Source organism: Papio anubis, chromosome 5 (assembly GCF_008728515.1).
Source record: "Papio anubis isolate 15944 chromosome 5, Panubis1.0, whole genome shotgun sequence".
Classification (NCBI taxonomy): Eukaryota; Metazoa; Chordata; class Mammalia; order Primates; family Cercopithecidae; genus Papio; species Papio anubis.
Window position 1 is genome coordinate 109,029,141 of NC_044980.1, and position 23,945 is coordinate 109,053,085.

The 23,945-nt window shown below is 34.6% G+C and overlaps 1 protein-coding gene across 14 annotated transcripts in view; it reads left to right on the top strand.

The window, feature by feature from the left end:
• Nucleotides 1-23,945, top strand: part of COMMD10 (COMM domain containing 10) — a 247,673-nt gene that overhangs the window by 60,514 nt on the left and 163,214 nt on the right. For 12 of the 14 annotated variants that reach the window (XR_002522695.2, XR_002522694.2, XR_002522696.2 and 9 more), the window contains exon 5: nucleotides 14,452-14,562. The exons of 1 other annotated variant lie outside the window; for it this stretch is intronic. Coding sequence is in view for 6 of the 13 variants with exons in the window: in XM_021939605.2 (XP_021795297.1) it covers nucleotides 14,452-14,562 (111 nt within the window). In the remaining 7 variants the exon portion in view is untranslated. Of the gene's footprint in view, nucleotides 1-14,451; nucleotides 14,563-16,922; nucleotides 20,647-23,945 lie in introns of those variants that run through there. One more of the 14 variants, XM_021939609.2, reaches the window with a different exon arrangement.

Genomic DNA, 23,945 nt, shown 5'->3' on the forward strand with positions numbered 1-23,945 from the left:
ATTTTAAGACTACTTTTGAGACCTACTCCTCAGAAAAAAAGATTCCTTTCAAAATATGACTGCTCATTGACAGTGCACTTGGTCACCTATGTCCTCTGATGAGGATGTACAGGGAGATTAATGTTTTGTTTTGTTTTGTTCTCCCAGCCTTTTAACACAACATTCATTCTTCAGCCCATGGATCAAAGAAAAATTTTGACTTTGAAGTCTATTACCTAAGAAATACACTTTGTAAGGGTATAGCTGCCATAGACAGTGATTACTTATGGGTGGTGATGAATCTTGGCAAAGTAAGATGAAAACCTTCTGTAAAGGATTCTCTATCTAGATGTCATTAAGAACATTTGTGATTCATGGGAGGAGGTCAAAATATCAACAAGAATAGATGTTTTGAAGAAGTTGATCCAGCCTTCATGGATGACTTTGAGAGGTTCAAGATTTTGTGGAGGAAGTCATTGCAAATGTGATGGAAATAGCAAGAGAATTATAATTAGAGGTGGAGCCTGCAGCTGGGACTGATTTGCTATAGTCTCATGATAAAGCTTGAATGGATGAGGAGTTGCTTCTTGTTGGATAGGCAATGAAATTGGTTGAGATGAAATCTACTCCTGGTGAAGATACTGTAAACATTGTTGAAATGACAAGAAAGATATAGAATATTAATAAATGTAGTCGATAATACAGTGGCATGGTTTGAGAGGATTGACTTCAATTTTGAAAGAAGTTCTGTGGATAAAATGCTGTCAAGCAGCATTGTATGCTACAGAGAAATCTTTCATGAAAATGTCACTTGATGTGAGGAAACATCATTGCTGTCTTCTTTTAAGAAGTTGGCACAGCCACCCCAATCTTCAGTAGCCACCACCCTGATCAGTCAGCAGCCATCAACCTTGAGACAAGACCCTCAGCCAGCAAAAAGATTTTGACTCACTGAGGGCTTAGATGATTGTTAGTGTTTTTTAGCAATAAAGTTTTTAAATTCAGGGGTGTATTTTTAAAGACATAATGTTCTTGTGCATTTAATAGACTACAGCATAGTGTAAACCAAAAAATTTATGTGACTCATTTTATTTCGGCTTTATTGCAGTGGTCAGAAAACTGAACCTGTGATATCTCTGAGGTATGGCTGTAGTTTGTGTAATGAACTATACATATATAGAATTTCCACTTATGGCATTTGGCAGTTATAAAATAAATGGTGGATTATAACAAAGTAACATAGATGATGTTTTCAGATTTAGTAGTTTTGGCTCTAACTTTATGTTTTTATGATTTATTATAATAAATAATAACTGTTTCATGAATGTTCACACATACATAGTTTTTACAACTCATTCAGTATTTCTAAACATTGTTTTTCAAACTGTAGATGACCTGTTCTATTAGTGGGTAATGAAGTCAATTTAAAGGTTTCTGAAATAGCATTTAAAAAAAAAGAAGAGAAACATAACAGAGATTATCAGAGAACACTGCTCTAGATAAAAATTGTTTTGTGAAACTTTTGTGTATGTGTATCAGTTTGCAGCATAAAAAGTATTCTTGCTGTGGGACATAGTCCAAAAAACTTTAATGCTACTATTTTTAGAGAGCTACTAGTAAAAATTTCGCTGGTAACTTTACATTTTCTTTTCATGTTTTAAAGAGTTAGTGTGACCCGGTGCGGTGGCTGACGCCTGTAATCCCAGCACTTTGGGAGGCCGAGGTGGGTGGATCACAAGGTCAGGAGTTCAAGACCAGCCTGACTAACATGGTGAAACCCCCATCTGTACTTAAAGATACAAAAATTACCCGGGTGTTGTGACGTGTGCCTGTAATCCTAGCTACTGGGGAGGCTGAGGCAGGAGAATCGTTTGAACCCTGGAGGCAGAGGTGGCAGTGAGCTGAGATCACGTCACTGCATTTCAGCCTGGGTGACAGGGCGAGACTCTCTCAGAAAAAAAGAGTTAATATAGTAATTTTGGCTAATTTGAGATGTGCTTAGAATTTTAATTTACAGAGCAATTGAAAGAATTTAAGATTATATTGAAATTATAATATTTTGAGCTGACATTTTAGTAACATTCTCAGGTAAAAGGTAATGTAAGTGAGATGCCTAACTATTGTGTTAACAGTTTTGGCATGGGTTGAAAACCATTGTAAATATTAGTGGCTTTCTTTCCTGTGTTTTATATTATTTTGATCATATTTAAACCTAGGACATTAAAGTGTAAGGACCCTCAGATTTAAATTTGAATATGAAATAATAAAACAAATTACATTAATATAGTTCACTGGTATGATATACACAGGGTAGAGTTTTATTTTAAATAGAAGCAAATATAATTAGCTAACTGAAGGCAAAACCCTATACTGAATTTTATTTCACATGTAACTAAAATATTGGTGATTGTCTTATTTGCTTAGTTATGAGTCTCAGGAATAATTAAATGGTATAAGATTTTTCACCTTAGCAGAGTAACTGTATCTTGTTTATATCGCCAATGCCTACTATAGACCTGGTAAATAGAATGTATAATAATATATAGTAAGCAATGTAAGGAATTACTTATTCCCTTAGCTTTTAGGACATTGATATTTCTGAAGGATACATGCCACTTATTTTATGGGGTATCCCTCAATTTTAATTTGTCTGTTGTTTCTTCGTGATCAGATGTAGATTCTGATTTTTTGGTTAGAATACTGTGTAAGTGACATTGTGACTTTTGCAGAATATCACACCTACAGGTACTAGATGTTCATTAGCTACTTTTTGGTAATGTTAATTTTGATCCCTTGGGTAAGGTGAGGTTCTCCACTCTGTTACTACTCTTTTGTTTTATAAATAAAGAGCAATCGCGGGTAGATACTTTGTGACTGTGTAAACATAAAATTCACATGAGACTTTCTCCAGTTTGATTCAGTATCTTCTGATGATTCTCACTTGACTGAACTTGTAACTTTTGATTTTGATAGAATTTTAAACTTACAGAAAAGTTGCAATAATGATGTAAGGAAGCCCCATATATTCTTTATCCTGATTCACCAATTGTTTACGTTTGTTTTACCTTTTTAATCTGTAAAATGGGGATAATAAGTGTTACCTGTCTCACAGGGTTGTTAGTTTTCTTTGTCTTCTTTTTTCATTGAAAAGAGAGGTTTTTAAATTGCATTATGTAGCTATAAAGTATTAGGTTGTAATACTAGTTATCCTTTCTATATTTTCTCTTCATTTAAGCTTTCTGAATACTGATTATTTTCTGTGAAACTTTTTTTTTTTTAGTAATTGTAAATTTGCAAAGAATAAGAAATAAGATTCATGTTCAGGAAATATTTTATATTGCATTATTATGGCTATATATGTGTACATATTATGCATCAAAAGGATGAAATCATTTTCACTTAAAAAATTTTACAACAGGCCGGGCGCGGTGGCTCAAGCCTGTAATCCCAGCACTTTGGGAGGCCGAGACGGGCGGATCACGAGGTCAGGAGATCGAGACCAGCTTGGCTAACACGGTGAAACCCCGTCTCCACTAAAAAAAAATACAAAAAACTAGCCGGGCGAGATGGCAGGCGCCTGTAGTCCCAGCTACTCGGGAGGCTGAGGCAGGAGAATGGCGTAGACCCGGGAAGCGGAGCTTGCAGTGAGCTGAGATTCGGCCACTGCACTCCAGCCTGGGCGACAGAACGAGACTCCGTCTCAAAAAAAAAAAAAAAAAAAAAAAAAAATTTTACAACTGTTGTCATGTTATATCTAATTTGTACCTATAGAGTATTTCTTTTTTTTTTTTTTATTATTATTATACTTTAAGTTCTAGGGTACATGTGTACAACGTGCAGGTTTGTTACATATGTATACTTGTGCCAGATTGGTGTGCTGCACCCATCAACTCATCAGCACCCATCAACTCATCATTTACATCAGGTATTACTTCCAGTGCAATCCCTCCCCCCACCCCCCTCCCCATAATAGGCCCCAGTGTGTGATGTTCCCCTTCCCGAGTCCAAGTGTTCTCATTGTTCAATTCCCACCTATGAGTGAGAACATGTGGTGTTTGGTTTTGTGTTCTTGCAATAGTTTGCTGAGAATTATGGTTTCCAGCTGCATCCATGTCCCTACAAAGGGCACAAACTCATCCTTTTTTATGGCTGCGTAGTATTCCATGGTGTATATGTGCCACATTTTCTTAATCCACTCTGTCACTGCTGGACATTTGGGTTGATTCCAAGTCTTTGCTATTGTGAATACTGCCACAATGAATATACATGTGCATGTGTCTTTATAGCAGCATGATTTATAATCCTTTGGGTATATACCCAGTAATGGGATGGCTGGGTCATATGGTACTTCTAGTTCTGGATCCTTGAAGAATCGCCACGCTGTTTTCCATAATGGTTGGACTAGTTCACAATCCCACCAACAGTGTAAAAGTGTTCCTATTTCTCCACATCCTCTCCAGCACCTGTTGTTTCCTGACTTTTTAATGATTGCCATTCTAAAAGGTGTGAGATGGTATCTCATTGTGGTTTTGATTTGCATTTCTCTGATGGCCAGTGATGATGAGCATTTTTTCATGTGTCTGTTGGCTGTATGCACATCTTCTTTTGAGAAATGTCTGTTCATATCCTTTGCCCACTTTTTGATGGGGTTGTTTGTTTTTTTCTTGTAAATTTGTTTGAATTCTTTGTAGGTTCTGGATATTAGCCCTTTGTCAGATGAGTAGATTGCAAAAATTTTCTCCCATTCTGTAGGTTGCCTGTTCACTCTGATAGTAGTTTCTTTTGCTGTGCAGAAGCTCTTTAGTTTAATTAGTTCCCATTTGTCAATTTTGGCTTTTGTCGCCGTTGCTTTTGGTGTTTTAGACATGAAGTCCTTGCCCATGCCTCTGTCCTGAATGGTATTACCTAGGTTTTCTTCTAGGGTTTTTATGGTATTGGGTCTAACATTTAAGTCTCTAATCCATCTTGAATTAATTTTCGTATAAGGAGTAAGGAAAGGATCCAGTTTCAGCTTTCTACCTATGGCTAGCCGATTTTCCCAGCACCATTTATTAAATAGGGAATCTTTTCCCCATTTCTTGTTTTTTTCAGGTTTGTCAAAGATCAGATGGCTGTAGATGTGTGGTATTATTTCTGAGGACTCTGTTCTGTTCCATTGGTCTATATCTCTGTTTTGGTACCAGTACCATGCTGTTTTGGTTACTGTAGCCTTGTAGTATAGTTTGACATCAGGTAGTGTGATGCCTCCAGCTTTGTTCTTTTGACTTAGAATTGTCTTGGCAATGCGGGCTCTTTTTTGGTTCTTTATGAACTTTAAAGCAGTTTTTTCTAATTCTGTGAAGAAACTCATTGGTAACTTGATGGGGATGGCATTGAATGTATAAATTACCTTGGGCAGTATGGCTATTTTCACAATATTGGTTCTTCCTATCCATGAGCATGGTATGTTCTTCCATTTGTTTGTATCCTCTTTTATTTCACTGGGCAGTGGTTTGTAGTTCTCCTTGAAAAGGTCCTTTACATCCCTTATAAGTTGGATTCCTAAGTATTTTATTCTCTTTGAAGCAATTGTGGATAGAAGTTCATTCCTGATTTGGCTCTCTGTTTGTCTATTACTGGCGTATAAGATTGCTTGTGATTTTTGCACATTAATTTTGTATCCTGAGACTTTGCTGAAGTTGCTTATCAGCTTAAGGAGATTTGGGCTGAGATGATGGGGTTTTCTAAATATACAATCATGTCATCTGCAAAGAGGGACAATTTGACTTCTTCTTTTCCTAACTGAATACCCTTGATTTCTTTCTCTTGCCTGATTGCCCTAGCCAGAACTTCCAACACTATGTTGAATAGGAGTGGTGAGAGAGGGCATCCTGTGTTGTGCCAGTTTTCAAAGGGAATGCTTCCAGTTCTTGCCCATTCAGTATGATATTAGCTGTGGGTTTGTCATAAATAGCTCTTATTATTTTGAGATATATTACATCAATACTGAATTTATTGAGAGTTTTTAGCATGAAGGGCTGTTGAATTTTGTCAAAGGCCTTTTCTGCATCTATTGAGATAATCATGTGGTTTTTGTCTTGGGTTCTGTTTATATGCTGGATTACGTTTATTGATTTGCGTATGTTGAACCAGCTTTGCATCCCAGGGATGAAGCCCACTTGATCATGGTGGATAAGCTTTTTGATGTGCTGCTGGATTCGGTTTGCCAGTATTTTATTGAGGATTTTTGCATCAATGTTCATCAGGGATATTGGTCTAAAATTCTCTTTTTTTGTTGTGTCTCTGCCAGGCTTTGGTATCAGGATGATGTTGGCCTCATAAAATGAGTTAGGGAGGATTCTCTCTTTTTCTGTTGATTGGAATAGTTTCAGAAGGAATGGTACCAGCTCCTCCTTGTACCTCTGGTAGAATTCAGCTGTGAATCTGTCTGGTCTTGGACTTTTTTTGGTTGGTAAGCTATTAATTATTGCCTCAATTTCAGAGCCTGCTATTAGTCTATTCAGGGATTCAACTTCTTCCTGGTTTAGTCTTGGGAGAGTATAAGTGTCCAGGAAATTATCCGTTTCTTCTAGATTTTCTAGTTTATTTGTGTAGAGGTGTTTATAGTATTCTCTGATGGTAGTTTGTATTTCTGTGGGGTCGGTGGTGATATCCCCTTTATCATTTTTTATTGCGTCTATTTGATTCTTCTCTCTTCTTCTTTATTAGTCTTGCTAGCAGTCTATCAATTTTGTTGATCTTTTCAAAAAACCAGCTCCTGGATTCATTGATTTTTGGAGGTTTTTTTTGTGTCTCTATCTCCTTCAGTTCTGCTGTGATCTTAGTTATTTCTTGCCTTGGACTAGCTTTTGAATGTGTTTGCTCTTGCTTCTCTAGTTCTTTTAATTGTGATGTTAGAGTGTCAATTTTAGATCTTTCCAGCTTTCTCTTATGGGCATTTAGTGCTATAAATTTCCCTCTACACACTGCTTTAAATGTGTCCCAGAGTTTCTGGTATGTCGTATCTTTGTTCTCATTGGTTTCAAAGAACATCTTTATTTCTGCATTCGTTTCGTTATGTACCCAGTAGTCATTCAGGAGCAGGTTGTTCAGTTTCCATGTAGTTGAGCAGTTTTGATTGAGTTTCTTAGTCCTGAGTTCTAGTTTGATTGCACTGTGGTCTGAGAGACAGTTTGTTATAATTTCTGTTCTTGTACATTTGCTGAGGAGTGCTTTACTTCCAATTATGTGATCAGTTTTGGAATAAGTGCGATGTAGTACTGAGCAGAATGTATATTCTGTTGATTTGGGGTGGAGAGTTCTGTAGATGTCTATTAGGTCCGCTAGGTGCAGAGTTGAGTTCAATTCCTGGATATCCTTGTTAACTTTCTGTCTCGTTGATATGTCTAGTGTTGACAGTGGAGTGTTGAAGTCTCCCATTATTATTGTATGGGAGTCTAAGTCTCTTTGTAAGTCTCTAAGGACTTGCTTTATGAATCTGGGTGCTCCTGTATTGGTTGCATATATATTTAAGATAGTTAGCTCTTCCTGTTAAATTGATCCCTTTACCATTATGTAATGGCCTTTGTCTCTTTTGATCTTTAATGATTTTTAAAGTCTGTTTTATCAGAGACTAGTATTGCAACCCCTGCTTTTTTTTGTTCTCCTTTTGCTTGGTAGATCTTCCCCCATCCCTTTATTTTGAGCCTATGTGTGTCTCTGCATGTGAGATGGGTCTTGTGAGTATAGCAAACTGATGGGTCTTGACTCTTTATCCAGTTTGCCAGTCTGTGTCTTTTAATTGGACCATCTAGTCCATTTACATTTAAGATTAATATAGTTATGTGTGAACTTGATCCTGTCATTGTGATATTAGCTGGTTGTTTTGCTCGTTAGTTGATGCAGTTTCTTCCTAGCCTCGATGGTCTTTACCTTTTGGCATGTTTTTGCAATGGCTGGTACCGGTTGTGCCTTTCCATGTTTAGTGCTTCCTTCAGGAGCTCTTGTGGGGCAGGTCTGGTGGTGACAAAATCTCTAAGCATTTGCTTGTCTGTAAAGGAATTTATTTCTCCTTCACTTATGAAACTTAGTTTGGCTGGATATGAAATTCAGGGTTGAAAATTCTTTTCTTTAAGAATGTTGAATATTGGCCCCCACTCTCTTCTGGCTTGTAGAGTTTCTGCGAAGACAGCTGCTGTTAGCATGATGGGCTTCCCTTTGTGGGTAACCCGACCTTTCTCTCTGGCTGCCCTCAAGATTTTTTCCTTCATTTCAACTTTGGTGAATCTGGCAATTATGTGTCTTGGAGTTGCTCTTCTCGAGGAGTATCTTTGTGGTGTTCTCTGTATTTCCTGAATTTGAATGTTGGCCTGCCTTACTAGGTTGGGGAAGTTCTCCTGAATGATATCCTGAAGAGTGTTTTCCAACTTGTTTCCATTTTCCCCCTCACTTTCAGGCACCCCAATCAGACATAGATTTGGTCTTTTCACATAATCCCATACTTCTTGAAGGCTTTGTTCATTTCTTTTTCCTCTTTTTTCTTTAGACTTCTCTTCTCGCTTCATTTCATTCATTTGATCCTCAATCGCTGATACTCTTTCTTCCAGTTGATCGAGTCGGTTACTGAAGCTTGTGCATTTGTCACGTATTTCTCGTGTCATGGTTTTTATCTCTGTCAGTTCATTTATGGCCTTCTTTGCATTGATTGTTCTAGTTATCTATTCTTCCATTATTTTTTCAAGATTTTTAGTTTCTTTGCGCTGGGTACATAATTCCTCCTTTAGCTCTGAGAAGTTTGATGGACTGAAGCCTTCTTCTCTCAACTGGACAAAGTCATTCTCCGTCCAACTTTGATCCGTTGCTGGTGATGAGCTGCATTCCTTTTGAGGGGGAGATGCGCTCTTATTTTTTGAATTTCCAGCTTTTCTGCCCTGCTTTTTCCCCATCTTTGTGGTTTTATCTGCCTTTGGTCTTTGATGATGGTGATATACTGATGGGGTTTTAGTGTGGGTGTCCTTTCTGTTTGTTAGTTTTCCTTCTGACAGTCAGGACCCTCAGCTGTAGATCTGTTGGAGATTGCTTGAGGTCCACTCCAGACGCTGTTTGCCTGGTTATCAGCAGCAGAGGCTGCAGAAGATAGAATATTTCTGAACAGCGACTGTTCCTGTCTGATTGTTGCTCTGGAAGCTTCCTCTCGGGGGTGTACCCCACCGTGTGAGGTGTGGGATGTCGGTCTGCACCTAGTGGGCAATGTCTCTCAGTTAGGCTACTCAGGGGTCAGGGACCAAGTTGAGCAGGCAGTCTGTTCATTCTCAGATCTCAGCCTCTTCTGTGAAACTTTATGTGTGGGTGTATGCATGCACAAACACATACGAGGTCAGCAATTTTATTTACTTTTTTTATTACTCTGTCATGTGGCCATGGAACAAATATTTTTCAATGACAAAATTTAGTAGAAAAGGCTCTGGAAATTAAGAAAGCCAATCCATGAACACCTAAAACCATGACTTTTAAAAATTACCTTCCTTGTGCATACTCTTTATTTCAATTCAGTTCTACAGATAGATGTAGAATGTGCCTACTGTGTGCTGGGCATTATTCTAAGTGCTCCAATATAGCACTGATAAAAAGGACAAAAACCTTTTTTCTCAAGGAGTTTAGAATATTAAGTGGTAGTCAACAAATAAATAAATACTATATGTTATGATAGATGGTAAAAAGCCCTAGGAAAATAAAGCAAGGCAAGTAGTGACACAGTTCACTTATTAGTTCTCTGTTATCCAGGGACTGAGAATACAGTTTGTTAATTTATTGACCCTGCTTCCCTGTCTTCTGGACATTTGTTATGTTAGTCATTCTTACTGTTAGTTGAAGTCAAAGAAACTCTAATCTAGAAATTGTTTACTTGGTTCTACTTAGGGAGTGGATAGTAAATAAGTCTTTCAAAATTTGATGCAATTATCCAAAATTAGTGAATGTGTATGCACTTTTCTGAGATAAATTTCTATACTTTTCATTCAGTTATCAAATAGTCTGTGACCCAAAATATTTTAGTGGTGACTCTAAGTTATCCTTTCTTCTGGCCACATGGCTAAGTAGTTTTGTGAATGAGTAACACAGTCTTGATTAACATGAGGTTTGCAGGTAGCCTTTGTGTACCTATCTGTAGTTAGTAACTTTTAAAATTAGAGTTGTATCTTTTTGTCAGATGGCTTTTTAATAATCTTCTAAAATGAATATAATAACGTTCTAAATGTGTTTAAAATATGCAATTTTGTTTGTACTTTTAAAATCAAAATACTTGATAGTTTCTTGTGTGATGATATATATTTTAAGTTGTATTTTCCAAAGACAATTTATAATATCAACAAGGAAGGCTAACTCATGGCCTGATATAAATACACACATATCTAGTTGGGGAAAGAATATACAGATTGGACAGAACACCTCATTGGAGAAATTGGGAAAGGAAGTGCCACTAACTCAATATTTGACAATGCACCATTTAACCCTTTACAACTTAGTGAGGCAGGTATTATTGTCTCCATTTTGCAGATGAGAAAACTGAGGCTCAAAGAGGTGAATAGAATATGTAACTTGCTTAAGGTCAATTAGTATGCAACTTCACAGCCCACACTCAGCTGCCACTTAGCAAACCAAATGAAAGCTAGGGTAATGTTTACTCATTATAAAAAGGATTTCTGGACATGCTTTGGCCTGCAGATAATATTGTATGTGTGACAGGTGGGGGTGTGTGTGTGTGTATGTATGTATGTATGTATGTGTATGTGAAGAACCAACCAAATATTAGCTCTATAGGTTGCAATCCTGCCTCCTACCAAAGCCATAGCCAAGTGGAAATAAAACTTTATTTTCTTCCTCTTTCATACATTCATTTTCATGTGAATACTTCTCCTTGAAAGTTTGTGTATGTTATGTGATTGATCACTTGTCTGAGAGGAATCTTTAATGTTGACTCTGTCAGAGGCTGTTGTAGGTCACAAGGATATAAAGGTGAATAAGACTCCAGCTGTCTCCTAATGGAGATTACACTCTACTCTGAGGAGATAGACATGTAGACAAATTATTGCAATAAACCGATCTAAATGTTTTTTTTTTTTTTTTAATTTATTTATTATTATTATACTTTAAGTTGTAGGGTACATGTGCATAACGTGCAGGTTTGTTACATATGTATACTTGTGCCATGTTGGTCTGCTGCACCCATCAACTCGTCATTTACATCAGGTATAACTCCCAATGCAATCCCTCCCCCCTCCCCCCTCCCCATGATAGGCCCCGGTGTGTGATGTTCCCCTTCCCGAGTCCAAGTGATCTCATTGTTCAGTTCCCACCTATGAGTGAGAACATGCGGTGTTTGGTTTTCTGTTCTTGTGATAGTTTGCTAAGAATGATGGTTTCCAGCTGCATCCATGTCCCTACAAAGGACGCAAACTCATCCTTTTTTATGGCTGCATAGTATTCCATGGTGTATATGTGCCACATTTTCTTAATCCAATCTGTCACTGATGGACATTTGGGTTGATTCCAAGTCTTTGCTATTGTGAATAGTGCTGCAATAAACATACGTGTGCATGTGTCTTTATAGCAGCATAATTTATAATCCTTTGGGTATATCCCCAGTAATGGGATGGCTGGGTCATATGGTACATCTAGTTCTAGATCCTTGAGGAATCGCCATACTGTTTTCCATAATGGTTGAACTAGTTTACAATCCCACCAACAGTGTAAAAGTGTTCCTATTTCTCCACATCCTCTCCAGCACCTGTTGTTTCCTGACTTTTTAATGATCGCCATTCTAACTGGTGTGAGATGGTATCTCATTGTGGTTTTGATTTGCATTTCTCTGATGGCCAGTGATGATGAGCATTTTTTCATATGTCTGTTGGCTGTATGAATGTCTTCTTTTGAGAAATGTCTGTTCATATCCTTTGCCCACTTTTTGATGGGGTTGTTTGTTTTTTTTCTTGTAAATTTGTTTGAGTTCTTTGTAGGTTCTGGATATTAGCCCTTTGTCAGATGAGTAGATTGCAAAAATTTTCTCCCATTCTGTAGGTTGCCTGTTCACTCTGATAGTAGTTTCTTTTGCCGTGCAGAAGCTCTTTAGTTTAATTAACCGATCTAAATGTTAATAGAGAAAGATATAGAGTGCTGAGGGAACAGAGTAGCAGACTACAGAGGGAAGGGAAAGGAAAAAATAACAGAGGAGGTGACATTGGAGCCAAAGAAGAGATATGTGAAACAGCGTAGTGTGTTCTGGGAATCTTATTTGGTTCACTGTGGCTAAATTATAGATAATTAGGAATATGTTTTAGAACATAGGACTGGAAAGGTTGTTATCACGTCCTGAGGGGTTTTGTATACTAGACTTAGGACTTTAGAGTTTGGATTTTATTTTGTAGGTAGTAAGGAGCTATTGGAGACTTTTAAGAAGGGAAGTGGGTGATGGGATGAGGTTCTATAGGAGGCAGGTAGCCCAGTTAGAAGACTATTGTGATAGTCTGGGAATATGTGGATGTGGATGATGAGAGTCTGAAATCAGTCATGAATTTTGGAATATATTTGAAAAATATTTAGAAGATACTATAGAACAAATTAGGTGACCAAAATGTCTTATATTTATACTACTTTATAGTTGCCAAAATCCTTTAAGTGTGCATGTTATTGGATATTATCAGTAACCCAGAAAAGTAGGTAGTTCAGATGGATTGATTTCCATTTTGTATGAGGAAATTGAATCTTGAACGATGTGGCTCAGCCATGGTCACATAGCTAGTGATAGTTTAAGCGTGAACCAAATCATAAGCTTCAAATTCAGGGTTCTTTTTAATTTGTCTGCATCATCTCTATGCAGTGCTTAAGCATACATTAGTTAATATCAAGGCCTGATCATGGTGGGGTGTGCGTTTTAATTTATTCACTTAATATTTCTCTTCATTAGTTATGTTAAGTGCCTAATGGAGAGGGATAGGATCAATTAAATAAGGTAAATGCAACATTTTACAGGTCAATGTAAATACCTAGAATGTGCTTTTCAATTAAGACGACATGTATGCCAGTGCTTTTTTAATATATGAGAATGGTTATGACATTTATTCCTATTTTATTGGAAAGTCTGTTGCATGGGACTTGATAATAGTGTCAGGCTGGTATCAGAGACTGTGCTTACTGCAATCAGTGTTAAAGATCAGTATATAAAGAATCCTTACTTAACATGTACCATTAAATTGATTTTGTATTAGGTATTATAGAGATATTGTAGATTATATCTCTACAACATCTTCCTTCTTTTTACCCATAACCTCTAAAAGGTTTAGTGCCAGAAGGAACAGAACTGTATCTTTATTTTCTCATCACATCCTCTCTCAAATAGATAATACTTTCTTTGCTCTCTTTCCAACTTGGCTTTGAGTCACTGCTGTGATTCTAGCTGTTGAACAGTCTTTCAAATTAAGTGATTAGTATTCTAGTCAAGGAAAAATTGTTGTGAGCCTGCCATTCTTACCCAGTATTGTTAAGGTAGTTTTACTAAATCTATTATATTAGGGTCATGTTCTCAGAGGCATATGACTATTGCGTTTCACAAAACTTCCCTAAATATTGATACTTGAGATTTACAGGAAATTAAATCTAAAACCTTACACTTTTGAAGCTGGAGGCACCAATAAGCTGCTGAAGTTCAGTATAAAGCCACATCTGTGCTCCTTAATACTTTATAAGAAAAGTTTCTCTGCCTTAGTCTTCCTTTACTATTTTTGTCTTACTTGATTAAAATTTTGCTGTTGTATTAACTAATAAATTCAAAGGAAATGTTCTGATTAGTTTCTGTCATAACTGGGAACGATATGTAAGAGTACCTTGGAAAGTATGATAGTCTGTTGCGTAACACTTGCTAGGTAGTAGATATGAGTTCTCTGCCTGACTATTTCAATCTCATTGTATCTAAAGGTGTGAACTTCTTACCATCTGGATACTTTAGTTTCCCTCTAAATTAAAAAGAAAAAAAGTAAATCTTACCTGTATAGTACCTAATGCAAAGGTTTTTGAAAGATGATGGGAAGTCATTAAAGTGCTTTTCAACAATTTATGCTATTTACTAGTTGAAATTTGTAACTATTTAAAAACCATTAGTTTTAAAAAATATTATTTTAAAATAGTAATATATTGTTTAATATTTAAAAACATTGGATCTTTTAATATATTTCACTGCTTGGTATTAGAATTTTTTATTTTTAGAATAGAGTATATTTAAAGATGACTTTTGCTGTTAAATTTGACAGGCGTGGCAGGAGGCCCATCTAGTAAGCCCAAAGGGAGAATTCGCAGAGTATGTAGGTTAAAGGAGCCCTGGAACTGACTTTCTATGAAGCCCAGCCTACCCATACACATTCCTGCAGAGTGGAGATTTGCTTAAAGTTGACTGTTTTCTTCCTTCTGTACCATCTGATTCAAATCTGCACCTGTCTTTTAAAGCTAGAGACGGTTGGATGGCAGCTTAACCTTCAGATGGCTCACTCTGCTCAAGCAAAACTAAAATCTCCTCAAGCTGTGTTACAACTTGGAGTGAACAATGAAGATTCAAAGGTAAGAAATGGTATCCCATTAAAAGGATGTATTTTGTTTGTTGAGACTTAAACTTTTTATTCTTAGCAGTCTTTGCTCTCTGGATTTAAATTTTAAACATAATTCAGTTAAACAATTATTAATAAGTGGATCTTTTTTGACAGATTTTGATGTCAGATATAAATATCACTGTTATTTATCTCAAGAAATAGCTTATCTTGCAAAGTGCCTTTCATACAAAAACATTTCATAATGTCTTCTTTTAAATTCTGCAGTGAAAAAAAATTGGTGAAGACCACATAAAATCATGATTTTAATGTTTTAGGTATTTGCGAATATTCCTGAGTGTTTCATGTTTTAAGCTGAATATATATGGTAGAGGGAATATTGTTTGCTGTCCAGCTAGTGCCTGGAACAATAAATATGATGGAGACCTGAATTGTATTTTTGTGTGTGTAGTAGTATAGTATGCTTGCATGTGTTTAAATCCCAGCTTTTGAGAAATAGAATTTTTTTTTAATACCACAGGGTGATTTTTACTTTATTATTAATTTCAGAACAACTTGAACATGATTATTAAAGATCAAAGCATTGCTATGAAATAGTTTTTGTTACTGCAACATATAGGGAAATATGTCTTTCAGATATGACAAGAGCTTTTTATCATATTTTATATTGTAATTGATTATCTTTTAAGATAGAAAAGGGGGAGTGACTTTTTCCTCCTAAGTAGATAAGACTATCTCATCTTCAGACAAAATAGAATTGAGAATGAGGTATTAGAGAATATCTGAGGAAGGAGATTACAGTGACTGAAGTGATAATAGAATAATGGAAGAAATGTTATTATTAATAACAGGAATTGAAGAATGGGAATATTATTACTTTTTTGTTAAAACTTTCACTATTCATTCTATTACGCATGTTTCTGGCTTCTTTCAGAAGTACCTAGCCCAGGTTATATGACAATAAAATTCTGTGGAATTGACTTGAGTCTTATATATAATGTATTAGTTTATTACAGTGTTTCAAAAGTATCATTTTATTTCACAGATTTTCGCTGGAAAGTAATATGAACTTAGTGGTTAGAGTCAAGCTGTTAGAGTATGTCTAGTGGTTTCCCTTTATCTGCAGTTTCACTTTCCGTAGTTTCAGTTACCCATTGCTGTTTGAAATAAGTGAGTACAGTACAGTAAGATGAGAGAAAGAGACTACGTCCACATAACTTTATTACACTATGTTGTTATGGTTGTTCTATTTTCTTATGACTGTTGTTAATCTCTTACAGTGCCTAATTTATAAATTAGACTTTATCATAAGTTTGTGTATATGGGAAAAAACAGTATATACTGGGTTCAGTATTATCCATGGTTTCAGGCCTCCACTGGGAGTTTTGGAATATATCCTCCCACCGTGGGCAGGGAGACTACTGTGTGCTCTGCAGTTTAGTGTAGTGTAACCTTAGGCAAATTACTTAATCCTTGATTCTCAGTTTCTTTATCTGTAAAATATAGGTAGCAGTATCTATCCACACAATCTTTATGAAGACTAAATACCTAGTATATGTAAAGTGTTTAGTCCAGTGCCCAGTAGTACAGCATGTGCTCAATAAATGCTGGCTGCTACCATGATCATCAATAAAACTGTTTTGTTTCTAGCTAAAATAAAGAAATCAATCCATTTGTTTTAATTCAAAGTTCTATTTCCTGATGAAATTATTACCTCTTCCCTTGTTCCTTGCATTCCCTCTCCCCCCTTTTTTTTTTTGATTATATTTTTCATATATATCCTTACTAGAAATTAGGGAGGGGAAAAGGAGCCTGGAAAGTCCCTTTTATTTCTTCTGTGAACTAAGTAAGGTATTCCTTTAGGTGTAGGATGATGATCTGGAACTCACTAGTGTAGACTGGAACTATTCCATGAGTGAAAATACATGCATACATGCACATTCCAAGTAGCTATATACTTCCTCTGTTTTACTTTTCATGACTACCTAATGTTAAGTCTACATAGCTAAAAACATTTTATATGTTGGAAGTATACTATTTTGACCACATACATTGGATATGCTTTAAGCATCATGAGTTCAGCAATGCTTGTCTTTGGGATTCTCAAGTCCTCCTAACTTCTTTGTTACATCTTCAAAGTATGCCTATGTGTCTGTTACATTTTTAGGCAGCAGGAATAAAAGAATAATGCTGCTTGTAAGACAGCCATGTTAATAAGACATTCAGATTATTCAGGAAGATGTGAATATCTAGATGTGAAATCTAACTCATTTGAAATATGAGCTTGAGTACATTTAAGTTTTTCTGTGTGTTTGTATTTTGAAATTTTGAATAAATGTATATATGCATCTTGATTAATCTTGTAACTTGCAGTTCTAGAGCACCGTTTTCATTAACAAATATGCTGAGGAAGAAGAGCAGAAGCACACATACGTAAAAGATATTTCCCTTTCATCTTGTATGTAGACTTAAGTGACTTCTTTGTATTGCCTTTCTCTTTTATGGCATTGTACACATTTTGTGCCTGTGTCTTTTATCTCCTAAAAAATAGACACGTAATGAGGTATAGAGCTACCATCACCTAGGCAGAAACATACCATCTCCAAGTGATACGGTGTGCCCTAGCTATAAAGGACCGGTTAACTACTATACCTGTTTTCCTCAATGTACTGCTGGCTGGAATTACTGCTTGCTCTTGTGTTTACCTTCTCCTTGATTTTAGGATTTTGTATTCTGTTCTTTGTACTCTTCATCTTGTTCCTTATGTTAGTTTTTATGTGACTCCTGTTATTAAGGACTACTAACTACTTTTCTCTCAAATAGTTACTCTGTTATGAAATGAGAATTCTTCACAGGTTGGAATATTAAGTAAAAGGAATGAGGGTATAGAGCATGTTTTAAAAAACAAGTTTATTAAGGGAAAGGAAAGCTTTTACCAAAAGGGAGATTAAATGTTATCACTGCGTAGTTTAGGATATAAAGTATCTTAAAGTACAAAACTGTCATACTTATGAAGTTGGTGTTTGTTTAAAACAGGAAGCATTGAGTACAGTTCTCACAAATGTGTATTTTACAGGGTAGTTATCCTGAAAATATACATATATTAAACTGTTGGGAGGATTAGAGTGACTGTAAATTGTGAGGGAGTATTTTGGTGGTGTTTACTTTCGAGCTGTTGAACTGAAAACTTACTGTAATTCACTGAAGAGTGTGGTTTATGAGGAGCTCCTTGTCTTCTTTTTCACTTCTAACATACACATGAAAAATGTAGCCTGCAGTGAAGTTTTAATTGCTATCACACTGGATAACACTGTTTGACTGTAGTCTCCTTTCTTAGAACACTTCTGTCTCGAGGCTTTCCTGTTTTGCTACTAATTTTATCACAAAAACTGGGTGATTGTAGCTTTCCTGCAGTATTTTGATATGTATTCTAGTTGTTTTTGGTTAATTGTCTTAGTGTTTGTCTACTGTGTTTAGGAAAGTGAGATTATTTTCCTGTTCCACAGATACCTCAAATTGAGTTTTCTGACTTAAAGTTTTTTTCATTAGGGGGCAGTAGAGTGCTTTGCTTACCGAGCCTTTTCTGGCATTCACAGTGTTATCTGAAATAACATTCAAAATAATTTGTAAAGTCAGTAGTTGAACAAATGCTAAGTGTTTACATTTCTAATCTGTATAGAACAATAGAGTTCCCTTATTTATTTCCATAAACAAAATTAATGCTTATTAATCATTTATGTATAGAACAAATAAATGAAATCATCATGATTTGACTTTTGAAATTTGTATATGATCATTTGCCAAAATGAAATATATTAAAAGCTTTCTGCATTATTGACTTTTTTGTTACATTATGTCACTTATATTAATTTCTTCATGAGAAAAAAGATAAAATAGTCCATAAGATAATTGAATGGCACTATTAGGTTATGATGTAACTAGTTCTAGGCCCATTGTAGTTTTATTTAGAGAGAGTAATGTCATTTGTAACAAATGTTGATAATATTGTCTGACACCAACACTTTAACTTTGAATATCTTAGAATACTTTAATTTTGCTATTAATCTTTGTACACTTTTTCCCCAGTAAATTTCCTGTTAAAGACAAACCTGTTTTGTTAATACAGGGATTCCAAATTTTATTTGTACATCTTTGAGGAAGGATCCTTGTGTTTCATTTTTTTTCTTCTGCAATAACTGTGGTAAAATCACCCTGATAGAACTTTTATTTATCTTAATGTTAAATTAGATTATAATCAGGTTGCAGAAAGTACTTTATGTAAAAGTAATTATGATTTTGAATGAATTTGGGACTCTTAATACTAATTTTCTGACTTAGAGCTCTTCATTCTTATTTCCAAAATATGTGACAAATTCTGTTTAGTGTGAAAAAAAATGGGCAAAAGTTCTTTTTTAAGTGTTTACTCTGTGCTATACATGGTATCACCTCTTTTTATGTTTAAAACATCTCTTCCAGGTATGATTTCTTATTATTCTTATTTTATTGATAAGTGGAAATGTAGAAGCACAGAGAAGTTAAATAATATTCCCAAGTTATACAGATAGTAAACAGTAGACCTAGGGTTTGAATCCAGGCAATTTTATTTGAGTTCCAGTTTATCAGTAGGATGCTGTATCATCTTGTTAATTTAATAACTTAGCAGTTGATCTTGTAATATGTGTATATGTTTCAAGGTGTTGAAAGCTATTCTAAAATGTAAGGTTGTTCATAGGATTATAGTTACACGGATTCTAGATTTAATTTTTCTCTTTCCTCTTTATTTGACTAAGTTGAAACAATTTTACATTTTTAGTCCATTAGAAACACCATTTACTCTCATGTAGTAAGTAAAGTTATAAATGATGTCAGTTCAACAGAGGCTGCCTTTTATTAACAAATATTATTGTAAGGGCTACATGACATCAATGATGTTGATGTCTTGTGAGCAAGTAAGCTATATCAGTTAAAAGAAAAGATGCCCTCAGATCTATTTAGGACAGATTTCTCAGAGACAAATATGTATGCTATTCAAATCATGAATTCTTGTTATAGAAATTTACATCTTTTCATCTTAAAGGTGGTGTTAGTATTAACTGATTTGGAAGGACCTTCACATTTTTTAGCCTTATGTAAGTTGGTCTGCATTTTCCTTTTTTTTTCTTGAGGTATCCCATATCATATCTTTATTAGAATAAATCACACTAAGGAGTACTTTCTCACCCTTGATTACACATACAAACGAGATAATTCAACTGATAGGACATAATTCAAATATAAATAAAATCATTCTCTCACATATTTAACATTGTTGAGTGGCTTTTTAAATTGTATATATTTAAGGTATACAACATGCTGTTTTGATATAAATATACATCGTAAAATGATTGCTACTATTAAGAAAATTAATCCATCCATCACCTGCCATAATTACATTTTTTTTGTGTTTGGCAAAAGCACCTAAAATCTATTTTCCTAGCAAAATTTCAGTTTACGATACAATATTATTAACTATAGTCCTCGTGCTGTACATCAGATCTCCAGACTTATTTATCCTACATAACTGCAAGTTCATATGCTTTGACCTGCTTCCCATTTTCTCCCTTTCCTTGTCTCTGATAATCACTGTTCTACTAGGCATTTTGTAAAAATTCCACATATAAGTGAGATCATGCAGTATTTTTCTTTCTATGTCTGGCTTATTTCACTTACCATAATGTCCTCCAGATTCATCTATTTTGTTGCAAATGGCACTATATCCTTTTTTCAAGGCTGACTCATATTCCTATGTGTGTGTATATGTGTCTGTGTCTGTTTGTATGTATGTATATGTATGCATGTATATATGGACACATATATATATCACAATTTATCCATTGATAGATACTTACATTGTTTCCATATCATGGCTATTATGAATAATGCTGCAGCAAACATGGGGGTGCAGATATCTCTTTAACATACTGGATTCATCTTCTTTGGATATATACCAAGCAGGAGATTCCTGGTAGTTCTAATTTGAATTTTTTGAGGAACCTTCAAACTGTTGTCCTTAATGGCTATACCAATTTACATTTCCACCATCAGTGTACAGGGATTCCCTTTTCTCCACATTCTCACCAGTGTTTGTTATCTCTTGTCTTTTTGATAATAGTCATTCTAACAGTTGTGAGATAATATTTCATTTTGGTTTTGTTTGCATTTCCCTAATGGTTAGTGATATTGAACATCTTTTCATTTATCTGTTGGCCATTTTTATGTCGTCTTTGGAGAATTTCTATTTAGGTCCTTTGTCCCTTTTAAAATCAATTAATCTTAGTACATTGTTATTATTTTGCTATTGAATTGTGTGAGTTCCTTATACATGTTGGATATTAACCCCTTATCAGATATGTGGTTTGCAAATTTTTCTTCCAATCCATAGACTGTATTTTTTGTTGATGGTTTCCTTTTCTGTACAGGAGCTTTTAGTTTGATGTAGTTCTACTTATTTTTTGCTTTTGTTCCTCAAGCTTTTGGTGTGATAATTCAATGACTAGGATGAACATCAAGGAGCTTTTTCTCTGTGCTTTCTTCTAGGAGTTTTATGGTTTCAGATCTTATGTTTAGGTCTTTTATCTCTTTTGAGTTTGGTTTTTGTGTATGGTGTAAAGGTCCAGTTTCATTGTTTTGCACGTGGGTATTCAGTTTTCCCAGCACCATTTATTAAAGAGACAATTCTTTCTTTATTGCATCTTCTTGGTGGTCTTGACAAAAATTAATTGAACATGTATGCTTGGGTTATTTCTGGGCTGTCTGTAGTATTCCTTTTGTCTGTGTGTCTGGCTTTATACCAGTACCATACTGTTTTGGTAACTATAACTTTATAATGTAATTTAAAATTAGAAAGTGTGATACCTCTAACTTTGTTTTACTTTCTCAAGATTATTTTGGTTATTCAGGGTCTTTCGTGATTCCATGTGAATTTTATGATTTTTTTCTCTATTTCTGTAAAAAATGCCATTGGAATTTTCATAGGGTTGCAGTGAATCTGTATATTGCTTTGGGTAGTATGGACATTTTAAGAGTATTAATTCTTCCAATTCATGAACATGGGCTATCTTACTATTTAATTAGGTCGTCTTCAATTTCTTTAATCAGTGTGTTATAGTTTTCAGATCTTTCACTTCTTTGGCTATATTTATTTATAGGCATTTTATTCTTTTTGCTCTCCTAGCAGTGTTATAGTAGCAGGGTCTGGGAAGAGTGGCGGTGGCTGGGAAAGTGGGGGCACGTAAATAAGATTGTTTTCTTGTTTTTTTTTTTGTTTGTTTGTTTGTTTTTCAGCTAGATCATTATTTTTGTGAAGAAATCCATCTGATTTTTGTATGGTGATTTTGTAAGGTGTATGTTACTTTACTGAATTTATTTGTTCATTTTAACTTTTTTTGTGGCATTTTAAGGGTTCTTTTTTTTTTTTTTTAAAAAAAAGAACATATAGGATAATGTCATCTGCAAACAGGAATAATTTTATTGTCCTCTCTCAAGTGAAATGATTTTTTAATATTGCCTGCCTTTTAAAAAAAACCATCATGATTCATTTTTCTGTTACCAAAGCTGTATGTGCTTACTGTAGAAAACTTAGAAATTATAGAAACATGAAAGGAAAAGCTGTTAGACTTACCACAAAGATGCAGGCAATTTGTTTTATTTTTATTTTTTTCAGTGTTTATTCGATACAAACTTCTCCAGAGTCTGATTGTAGGACTTGTTTGATTTTATATTCTGCCTTTTTTTACTTAATGCTGTGACAAATCATTTTTTATATTATCTCAAACTCATCATTAATATATTTTAAATTACTGCATTATATTATGGCTATGACAGACATATTAGGATTTCTTAATAATTCTTCCCCTGTCAAATAGTGGGTTTGTTTCTAGTATTTTCCTGTTACATTGTAATAAACATCTTTGTGTATATATACTTAGATGCTCAGTAAATCTTTATCCATTATGAGTGAATTAATGAAGCCTTCTTAGGATTTAGGGTTATTCCTCAAGAGGATGATTACTAGGTAAAAGGGTATAAACCAAAATAAAACAAAACATCTTACTTAGTTTGATAAATGGCTTTTCTGAAATCATTTTGGGGAATACACACAGAAACACAAACGTTGCATTCAGAAGATTTCATAGCTTCTAGAGAAAGATGTAACAGTATTTCAAAAATAGGTTCTTTAATAAGTGGGTAATTAATTAATTTGGATTTTAGGAGGCCAGTAAAAAGCCCAGATATTTTTGTAATACTATAACGCCCCCTCTTTTAAGCTTTTGTATTACATGAGTGCACGCATTAAACAAGCTTTTGTTATGTATATTTTGTTTTTATTATAGAACATGTAGAAACAATCTGATCAAATACTCAAGCAGTTAGAGAAAATAGAAATAACTCTTGTTTGTTAGATAATTGCCAAGATACTTTGAAAACAAAATCTGCTTCTTTGGAATCAAATGTGTTTAAATATTTTTAAGGCTTTGTGACTCTGGTTTTCTGATTCTTTGTTTTATATCCTTTTCCATTGTGATCAATTTCTCAATGAAATTATCCTTCAAGGTTTTATGTTTTCTAAATAACAGCAATACAGAAATGTTTTCCCTCAATTTAATGTTTTTTGTTTTTGGTTTTTGGTTTTGTGGTCAACATGACTTTTTAAAAGACAATATTATGTAGTCAAGTATATTGATAAAAATCATATGTGTATAACTTCTGCATAACGCAATGGAAACCTCCTCCATATATGTGGGTGTGTGTGTAAGTTTTTTTTTCCCCCCCATATTTCAGGCTGTCAAGTGGAGAGTCTGCATTTATCCATAGTAAGACTTTATAAGCTAACAAAAAATATTGTTTCAGATGCTACTTGTCTTTGATGAGTGAAAATACACAGTATTAATACACCATTAGAGGTTAGTATTTATGTGGAGAAAATAGAGACTTGGAAGAGAAAAATGTCTGTTAAAAATACTCCAAACATTTTAGGCAATTTAGAATTAAAATATCATTGTTTTACTAAAATTTTTTTTAAAAATTTTGTGGGATTGCGTAGTAAGGAAACAAATACTATCTTCACTTGTCTTTTCTAACTTCTGAATCCCGTAGTCTCTGAAACCCAGAGGCAGTTGATAAATACAGAATTTTTAAAACAGAATATGTTTTAGAAGTACCTTTAAATTTCATTAGATACCTTTTCATGTATTATAAATGACAATAATGTAAATGAATGATATAAATATTTTGATACAAAAGTATTAACAATGAATTAGACATCTGGACAAGTAAAATGCTAAATTCAATAAAGTAAATATGCACTAACTTTTTAAACATCTTGAATTCAGTTCAAGAAATATTTTTTAAACATTT